At 40.9% G+C, this 10167-nt stretch overlaps 1 protein-coding gene across 1 annotated transcript in view; it reads left to right on the top strand.

The window, feature by feature from the left end:
- Positions 1-6466: 6466 nt before the first annotated feature.
- The window catches only part of LOC136559317 (adhesion G protein-coupled receptor A3-like), a 252001-nt gene continuing 248300 nt past the window's right edge, over positions 6467-10167 (top strand). Inside the window, exon 1 of the mRNA XM_066554455.1 lies at positions 6467-6687. Coding sequence (XP_066410552.1) covers positions 6467-6687 — 221 coding nt within the window. The remainder of the gene's footprint in view (positions 6688-10167) is intronic.

The following is a 10167-nucleotide window of genomic DNA, read 5'->3' as shown; positions in this document are numbered from 1 at the left end:
ATGAAATGCAAGAGGCAAAGCAACATTTTGTCTATTTTAAGCATTTATTATATAATGAGATTCTTATTTTAATCATTGTCTTTTGGATTATAAATCACTATTTTCCTTTTTTGCTACAAGGGAATAAACTCCCAAGCAATGAAATATGGGTTAGGTTATTATGTCTTTTTAATTCACTGCCTGAATGATAGCACATAACCCGTCAGCTTGCTGGAAATCCCCGCCATTAAGTTGATTAATAAGGGAAATAATAAAGCAATAACTACTTTGATTTTGCACCATCCATATATTGTCACAAGATGGGAGAGTCATGCAGAAAAATGCATTGATAAACTGGTTTTACCTTGTTGGAGCATCGGTAAGATTGCTGAGGAGCTGCCACACCTGAGTTATAAAGGAAAGAGCAGGGTTTGTTCTGCCTGGGGAAGAGGAGGCAAAGGGAGGATCTTAATGCTGTCTTCAATTATCCCATGGGTAGTTGGAGAGCAGATGGGAAAGATAAACTTTTTTTTCAGAGGTCCACAGCAAAAGAAGAAGAGGGAATAGATACAATCTGCAGCAAGGGCAATTATTCTAAGAGCAAAGGAAAAAACAGTCCTTTGCAGCATGGATGGCCAAACTAAAGGGAAATCCTCTTCAGTGCAGTGATTCAAAATACCACTGGACAAGCCCTGGGCAACCAAATGTACTTTTGGAGCTGTTTTAATTCGGAGCTTGGACCAGGTGATGTCCAGAGCTTCTGTCAGACAGAAATCATCCTGGCATTATATGACCACATTACGACCCTAAACTCCATTAATGACTACTATAAAGTGTATTTAAAGTCCATTAATGAAGTTACAGAATCATACAATCATAGAAGGGTTATGGTTGGAAGGGACTTTAAAGATCATTCAGTTCTAACCCCTCTGTCATGGGCACAAGTACATGTTGCTTTTGCTGCTGATATCTGACCCTTGCCATCTTCTGACTTTAGAATACACACTTATTTTCTCTCATCTGCAATGAAGAGAGTGACTAATCTGACACCTCTAAAAGCATAGAGGAGGGTATTAAGAGATCTTTATAATTCAGGAAGGTGTGGAAAAGACTCATTTGACCTTCTTAATGCAGGGAGATGACAAAGAGAAAAAATATTTTTCTGTGATAGGAAAATAAAACTTGAGCTATCTCTCTACCTGAAAAAAAGTGTGTTTTCAGGGTGCTACATTTTTCTTTTTTCTCTCCCTTTTTCCCTGATGCAAAGCATGCTGGTAAATAAGTCAGAATTCTCATGTGTCTTAGGAATGAAAAACACTGAGAAGCACTGGCATGTGTACATCAACATCCAAAAATATGTCCTCCCAGTGTATCTTGGAACCACGTGTGTGAGAAAGAGGGTGGCTCTCCTGAAAGCCCTGCATTCCTGCAGGAATACATGCCTGGGTCTGTGGGACAGAAGGCAGCTGCCATCCCTTCTGCACTTTCTGCTCTGACTTCTGCAGGACAGCATTTCAATTTTCAGTGCAGTTTTGCAGTCTGAACCCTGCCCCTTGTGAGACCTCAGAAGGTACAAAGTTAAAAAAAAAGCTGCTTCTCCTTTGGCTGACCATTCAAAAGTGTTGTTATTCTGCTACTGCACAAGTAAATAAAACAGCATGAAGAGATGAAGGCTAGAACATTAAAATATATGTGCCATCAGCAGGATTTCTGAACAATTTCAATATGTTCTCTGAAGCAGCAGAGGGACCTGGCAACAGCTGGAGGTGTATTTGTTGGTCATCAGAAATTTACACTGACATGTACTCCCTTCTAGGTATGATTTTCCTGGGGGAAGGGGACTTTGTATTATTTGGCAATAACCCTGCAGTATTCATTGGAGGAAAACTTGCCTCAGTATTGAGAAATATCAAACACTTGAGTTTTTTCCCTTCAAATATAATTTATTTCTCTGTTGATATTTTTGTGATAATTATTCCCCTCCTCACTGATAACTTATTATTATTTGCTTATGATTTCAGAGCAATAGTCTTAGTTTTGACCAGAATTTTACATCGGTCTCTGCTAAGAGCAAATAAAGCCTCATTTTGTATAAGAGGTCTCTAACTTCAAGGACCTCCTTACTTCAATGAATAGTTCAATGCAACTTTTTGGAAACCTGGTGCCCTGCAAGGACTGAAGTGCTCAAACCCCTTTTGATTTCAGTTATTATATATAAATGTGAATATGCTGAACAAATGTAAGCAGTAGGGAAGCAATGCAATGATATTTGAAGGTTTCTTACAGCACAATTTCTTAACATAAAACCAGTACAGAGGTGTTTCTGATTGTGCTGATGCAGAATAGCAGATATGGAAATCCTGTTTTGACAGTTCTTTCTAGCACAGTATTGTTCCTCCAGTATATGATTCCCTGCTCTAATTACTCCAGTCCAGAATTACTCAGTTTCACATTTCCTTAAGAGATAGCTCAGTCTGTTAAATAACACCAGGATGGTTTTGCTCAGAGTCTGTTTCTGCACTCAGTTTTATCCAGTGATTGGTAGCCAACCTGAACAACTTTGCTTCTGTTGTTTTATTCTCTGTGTTTTGATATCGCCAGTGCCTTACATGATCCTATTTATGGACCAGGACTACCTCACCTTTAATACTGATGTATTATTAGTTCATTGTGTGTGAAGGTAAAATTTTTGGGGTCCTTTCTACATGAATGTTGTACTGCATATTTTTATCCATTCTTCTGTCTTTCCTCTATCACCTTTCAAATAATATCTTTTTATAGGATTCCGAGCATCCCAGTGGAAGCACACTCTGGATTGTTTTTCCTCTCAGTTACTTTACCTATCTTTTTTCTACATCAAATAATTTCTTGGTTTGTTTTTTTAATCATTCAGTTGCAAAGGCTTAAAGACACTTGTGCTATGCTGATGTGATGAGTAGCATTAGATACAGTCAGTCATGATGGAATAAAAGTGATGGGAACTGAGGTGATGGAGGAAATGGAGTAAATGATGCATTGTTTTACTACTATAAGGTGTCAATGTTCAAGGAATTAGAGGGCTGATAGAATGCCAACTTCTGGATAAGAAATGAAACAAAAGCCATGACCAAAACCTGTTTGTGGTTATTCAAGTTTCCATGGCTCTATTCCAATACTAACATGCAATTTTGAAATCCTGACAAAATTCAAATTCACTTATTTACATTCTGCCTCCCCATATTTCCTATTATTGTATAACACATTCTTGTTACTTAATTGCTGTGCAATGTCCTGTGATGCTTAGCAGGTGCTGCTGCTTTTTTGGGCTTGGGAACGTGATCTAAATGAAATGTAAACCTGTAGTTCAGTGAGTCACCTGTCTCTCTAACCTTCGATTTCTTTTTATGTTGTTCATATTCATTCAGACTAATATTATTTTAGCATTATATTCCTAAATTAATTTACATTCCCTTTTAACACTTACACATTTAGCCACAGGATAAAATTTGTCTCAAGTACTGTAATAAGGTCCTGGTGTGTGGATATACAGATAGATCTACGAAAAAAGCTTCAAGCTTTTGATGCTTGGAAAAAAAAATATAAAGAAAATAGGCACATTTAGTAATTTTCTTACTTCCTTGATCTAAGAAAATGAATCCCTCAGTTCTATGATTTAATCAAATAACTAAAGCAATAATTTAACTGTAAATAAATCTTAAAATTAGAAATTTTTTCATGTTTCAAGTGAACCTCTGGTCTTGTTTCTGTCAGCCAGAAACTTCATGTAATCACAACTTGGCATTTTAGGACTTCTCAAGTGGTTCTTAAGATCCTGTTTGGCTTTGTGTGAAAAGGTAGACCAGCACATATCCCATTTTGATTCCTGACTAAACCAAGACAGAAAACTCTAAAGAGAGATATCCTAAAGTGTGTCCTTTCAATGTAGGTGGGCAATAACTTTGAGCTAGATTTAGAAAGATTTAGGAGAAATTAAAGGGTATAAGTTCAAATATTAATTAGAAAAATTTCTCCATTCTGTTTAACATCACAGACACCTAAATTCTCCAAGTATCTTTGACTTCACAATAAACTCACAATTCTCTCTTTGCACACACCAACCCCCAGCTAAGGAGCTCATGACCTCTCCATGCTGTCTGCTGTGTCAGTGTCCAAAGGTGGTACCCCAGCTGTAGGCACACAGTCTGTCTAAAACCGGCACTTTGGAACCCAAACACAGTGCAATGTTGGCTGCTTGCCATATCAAAGTGCCACAAGTTTCTTTCTTCCCTTCTTACAAGGGAATCTAGGATTGTAGTGCTGTCCTAAGCCATGGGAAATTCAGTTGTTTGCGTATCATGAGTGGGTGGAAGTTGTATCTTTCAGAGTCTGTGAAAATGACTGCCAGCATTAAATGTTCTGCTGTGCTGGCTGGTGACAGCTGAAGCAGCATTGAGCTCTCTAGGTGCTCCAGTCCTTTTTTAGTTGACTGGGGAATTGTTTAGACTGTGAGATCTCAGGGCAGGAACCATCATCTGTGCTTTTAAATTGTCTAAAATTTGATGTTCTTGATATTTGTAGATGTCAGTGAGAAAAATTGAAGATGGCTGAACTGTTTGTGTTTATGTGTAATAAAGCAAGAAAAAAGATGCATTAGGAAATGGAGGGGAGTTTCCTCTTATTTTTTGCTCTAATATTTTGAATAATTCCTTTTCTGCCTTTATTCTAGAATTTGATAGATGGTTTCAATGTGAATGCAAACCTTCTTATTCCCTAATGAAACAGTATTTAAAAAAAAGCTTTCAGCATCAGTGAGGTAGGAAAAAATGTTAAAATTCTGGTAGCATATGTTTAAGTGCTGAGTTTGACTGAAAAATTCCATATCTTCTCAGCAAGGTTAACTCTGAACAAAATCTATGCTACTATCTTAATAAATGCATATTCTTCACTTGCACTTTCAAAAACAGTGTGGATGTGACAGAATTTTTCAAAGCTAAAAGAGCATTTTCAAAATTAAATACATTGGGTTTCTTTATGATAAATAACATCATGCAACCATAGCAATGTTGAGTGGTGTCATGAAATACAATCCATTTTGCTGCCTGCCAGTAAGCCTTACACAACTTTGCTTTTAAAAATAAAAGAGCAGGGGTTGTAATATTTATGATTTTTTAAATCAACAACTGTTCAGGAAAAGATTGTTATAGAAAAATTTCCTATTACCCTTGCATTTCACGAGGCCACTACCCCTTCTATCACTTATTAATACTATAGTGCCTAAAGGCTCCAATTAGGTATTAGAACAGTGATAACAGGCACTGTAAATGTGCAAGACAAATCTTCCCTAAGGGGCTATAATAAAATATTATTTTATAAAACCCAAGTAATTTCTTAAAATAGCTTTATAGCTATGGCAGACTATTACTAACTTTGGCCTAGATCCTGCAGTGAAGATGTGCATTGTGAGTCTCCATCCAGTAAGTGAAGGCAAGGAACCTGCTCTTTTAGTAAAGGGCCGTTAAAAATGGAAGTTGCTGGTACAATGCGGATTTCTTTTGTTCATTTCCAGAAAAAAAAAAAAGAAAAAGAAAAAGAAAAAAAAAACAACCAAACAAACACAAAACCCCAACAGGGTAGCTTGTAGTTAATGCAGAAAATCTACCCTAGAAGTTACTAGTCAGATCAGAAAATACTATTGAGAATGCTCCAAAGCCACCGAGTGCCATAGAGGACAGAGATGTACAAGTAGAAAAGTAACACGCTCGTTGACCTGGATGATGAAGTGTCTTTGACTACTGATCAAACCTTTGCTTTAGGTCATGTTCACAGCATTATCTGAGGTGTCTGAAGCCAGCTAACCGTAGGGACCCTTCCCGGTGGCAGTGGCTGGACTGTCCTGTCTCTTGGTCCACACTGACCCTTGCCCAAGTCCCGAAGCTCCTTTCCCACAGCCATAGGTGCGAACAGCACTGAGCACACGTGCTCCTCAAGAGCGGTAGCAAAGGTGGCTATTTTCAAAACTACATTCCCGACCCACACGATTTTCCCAGCTCCCGATTTCCTGCCCTGTGCCCGGGCTGGCCGCGCCTCTCCGGTCTGCGGCGCGTCCTTGGCGCATCTGTCCGGTTTCCCCCGGGGCGCGGACCCCGGCCGGGGCTGGCAGCGCCGCGGGGCACCGAGCGCAGGTAGCGGCGCTCCGGGCGCTCCGGGGCCGCGGCTGCCGGGCCCGGGGGGGCGCGCCCGGTGAGCGAGGGCGGCGGGAGGGGGGGCCCGCTGAGCGCCGCGGGGTCCGCCCAGCGCCGCGGCCGCACGGGCTGCGGCAGGAAAGGAGCGGCGGCTCCTCGGAGAGAGGAGGAGGAGGAAGGGGGGGGTCCCTGGGAGCGGAGCCGGCCGCAGCGAGAGAGGCGGGGCGGGGTGGGCGCGGGAGGCGTGGAGGGGCCCGCGGAGCGGCGCGGACGGGCGCGTGCCATGCGCGGCGCGGCAGCCGGCGGCTCCCGCTCGCTGGCTCAGCATGCGCGGGCTGTGCCCCCGCCTCTGCCTGCTGGCCGCCGCGCTGGGGCTCTGCAGGGGCAGCAGGAACTGCCCCGACCTCATCGTGGACCGCTGCCTCTGCGCCGCCGAGCGCGCCAAGGGGCCCGGCCGCCCGGCCCTCCGCATCAAAGTGGTCTGCACCGGCGGAGACTTGGTGGAAACTTTGCAGCCCGCCGTGCTGCCCAACCGCACCGTGTCCCTGTGAGTACGGCCCGCGGGCGGCGCGCACCTGGCGCGGGCGGGGGGTGCCGGGGAGACGCGGGGCTCGAGGGGACCCCGCGCCCGCCGCTCCGGAGCCGCTGAACCGCTCCGTGCCCGCTGCGGCCCCGACCCCGCTGTTAAAAAGTCTGTACGAGTTTGGGGGTGTTTGTTTATTTATTTATTTAATTTTTTTCATGTTCAGTTGGGAAACTCCTGCTGGCGTTCGGGTCCAAGTGGGGGAGCTGGGCTCTCCCTGGTGTAAATTGCCCGCTGCTGCGGGCGGCGGTGTGGGAAATGTCAGTGGCAGCAGAACTGATGGAGCTCTCTGCTGTACCTCTCCGGCGGCAACGGGACGGGCTCGCACCGTCCGGGCAATAAATGAATGGTATCGGTAATGCTGAACTGCCTCCTAGAGTGCTGTGTCATTAACTGGTTTTCCCTTTCTCTCTTGTCTCCTCTAAATAAAGTTTGGAATTTGATGTCTCCTTTTTTAAGATGAGTTTCTATACAACGGTATGAAACTCTCAAATCTCCCATATCGTTCAGAGTTGTCTGGTAATCTAAAATGATTCGGGGTATGGTGTTCGGTGGCTTTTTTTTTTTTTTTTTAACAATGAATTAGGTTATGATACTTTGTTGCCTGTTGCACATAGCTAAACTTGAATAAATAGTATGTTGTAAGTAAGGTAGTAGAACTTTCTGTGATTGTATCCTCAAGTACAGCTGTATGTCCCTGTAATGCACCCAAGCAGTAATAGCTCTGTGACATTTACCCTTTAGATGACACGCATATCAACAGATCTTTTACTGTTGAATTTAGTTCTGTTGACAATTCCTGCTATGAACATCTCCACTGTTCAGTGCATTTTCTTTAAGTCAACACTTTCAGGAGGCAACTGGTAAAGATAGTAATTCATAACATCTGGGGAGCTTGTGCTTGTAAATGTACAGATGTGCTGTGTATGCTCCAGTTCAGTTTTAGCTATAACTGTTGAGTGACTTGATGCTGATTATCTGTATGCTGATTATTTATTTAGGAAACTTCTGCTTCTATACAAGAGACAATAATTGCACTTCCTCCTAAATTTTAATAGGCTGGTTTAGAATATTACATTACTTACCAACATAAGCTTTAACCTCAGTGATAAATTCACTGCTATTTCTAGAGTTTGTATAACTGGCTATGGAGTTAGAGGTGGTACTCACCAGAATGATCAAATGTCAACATCTTGGGGAGGCAGGAACTACTTTTTCCTCTTGGTTAAAGAGCTATAGAAACTCTCACACTCAGCATGTCTGCAAAGGTTTTTCCTCTTAAACATTGACTTGCAGAGACTTATTTAGGTGTTTAAAAAACTTTTGCTGAGGTAAGTACCAGTCAAGGAATCCAGCTGACCATGAGATCAACAGAAGTATGTATTCACTGCAGTGAAAAGAAATTGAATTGGAAACAGAAGTGAGAAAAGATGAACAGGGGAGGTGGTGTGTTTGAAGTGGTAGGTGGGAGGATTTGCTCACTTACAAGTATGATTTAAGGCACCAGTAGCAAACTTGATCCTATCAACTGAAACACATTCATTTTGGGTAACACTTGCTCAAAATTAATGAGAAAGGTACTGTACTAGTTTTTTAAAACTTAATAGCAAATACCTCTTGACCTGAGAGCTGATTAGTCGGCCTTAGTTGATACAAAAGTATCATATTTTGCAGGTTTTTTTTGTATTTCATATGAACAAGTATAGTACTCTGTATCATATAAACATATCTCTTTTCCTCATACAGTCTCTCATCTCATTTTTGAGAATTTTTTTTTCTTTCTCAGAAGTAAATTTAAGGTTAAATATTGAAGGTAAAAAAGAAAAAAAATAAAATCTGTATTAGAAGTTTTCAGTAGCTAGAATATACAGGTGAAAATTTGATTGAATATGTCAAAGATTTTCCAGGTGAAACTGGTTTTTATGAATTAAGTTACACTTGTGGGATTTGGCCAGCTCTAGAAAATAATGATGATGAGCTCAAGTATTAGTGCTGTTACATTTGTTTTTGTAGCTGAATAAGAGATGCAGGCAGAAGAGAATATTCTGGTAGATGCTGCCTGCTTCCATTCAGTTTTATGGGCCCACAGAGAGAAAGAGAGCTTTAACATATGGAACATAACCTTTTGGATTGCTTTAACAATTAAGAAATATAGAGGTGAGTAAAAGAATATATGTTCAGATGCAATAATACTGTAATGGAACAATGTAATAAACATTTTGTGGGGTTTGGGGCAGATTATTCATTATATAGGGAGGCTGTTTCCCTAGTGCTATCATCTTTTGGAAGGCAAGATCAAAGCCAAACTCTGGTAACTGCTCTGCGGAGATGGAAGAGAATTACCTCTGCTTTATCTCTTAAGCCATTCAGATATGTAACTTACATGCTCAGTAATGGTACTTATCAGCAAATTTAGAAGTTATGATTTGGTAGCTTAATTGAAACTTGAGTTTGGTGGCTTAGGTTCTTTCACCTAAGTGACTGTGGGTCTTGTCTGAGTTTGATGGTTTAGGCTCTATGGTGTATATGTACTGAACTATTGCTACTAGGAGTGCTTCTGACACAATCACACATGGTGACTGCAAACAAGTGTGAAGTCACTGAAGAAATGCTTATTCTTGACATGTTTGGACCAATTACTTTCAGATTATGAGCTGAGGAAGTCTGCAGAGTTTCTTTGAAATCATTGGAACACTAGAGCTATTCAGTACTGTCTAAATGCTCCCGATGATAATCACACTAGAAATAAAATCAAAATATAAGCTGATAAAGCACCTATTCTCTCCTCTTTATTTTATATTAAAACCCAAACCAAACAAAAAAACCCCCTTGTTCTGGACTCTGTTTCACTGTCTTTATTTAGTATTTTACTGCTTTGGAAACAGGATTCCTGAGCTTGATGTGGATCAAAAGTAAAAACTTAGCTGTAGCTTCACAAAGTATTTGCACACATCTTGTTAAAAGAGATTCTAGTCCTTATGAATTTGCAACATGCATCTCTTGCTTTGTATTTTGGGACAGGGTGGAGAAGGGGAATTACCTTTTTTTTTTCCCCATGAAGAGTACAGCTGTTGAATCACTAATTTATGGGATCTACTCTCACCATTTCATTCTCAGTAGACATTGAATTGTGGACCCAACAGAAGGAGTCATATCACTTCAGCATAATGTAGTTTGTCATTCTAGACTCTGTGGTTGAATACTTGGGAATTATTGCATGAAACCAATATTTTACATTTTTTTTAATCAGTGTGGTTGGGTTGTTAAAATGCAACTCTAGGGAATGAGACTATTTGCAATCTTCCGTCTCTTCTGTGTTGATGGAAAAATTAGTTGTAAGCTTTTTGACTGAGTTGCTGAAATTTGGGCTATGTGGAGAAGTTGCTATGCTGCTTTTTACAATGTGAAACTTCTGCAGTTTGAAATTTTGGGAATTAGGAGATT

The sequence above is a fragment of the Molothrus aeneus genome, chromosome 8, assembly GCF_037042795.1.
Source record: "Molothrus aeneus isolate 106 chromosome 8, BPBGC_Maene_1.0, whole genome shotgun sequence".
NCBI classification, from domain to species: domain Eukaryota; kingdom Metazoa; phylum Chordata; class Aves; order Passeriformes; family Icteridae; genus Molothrus; species Molothrus aeneus.
The sequence above is the reverse complement of the archived record's forward strand: the minus strand, read 5'-3'. Positions and strand labels throughout refer to the sequence as shown.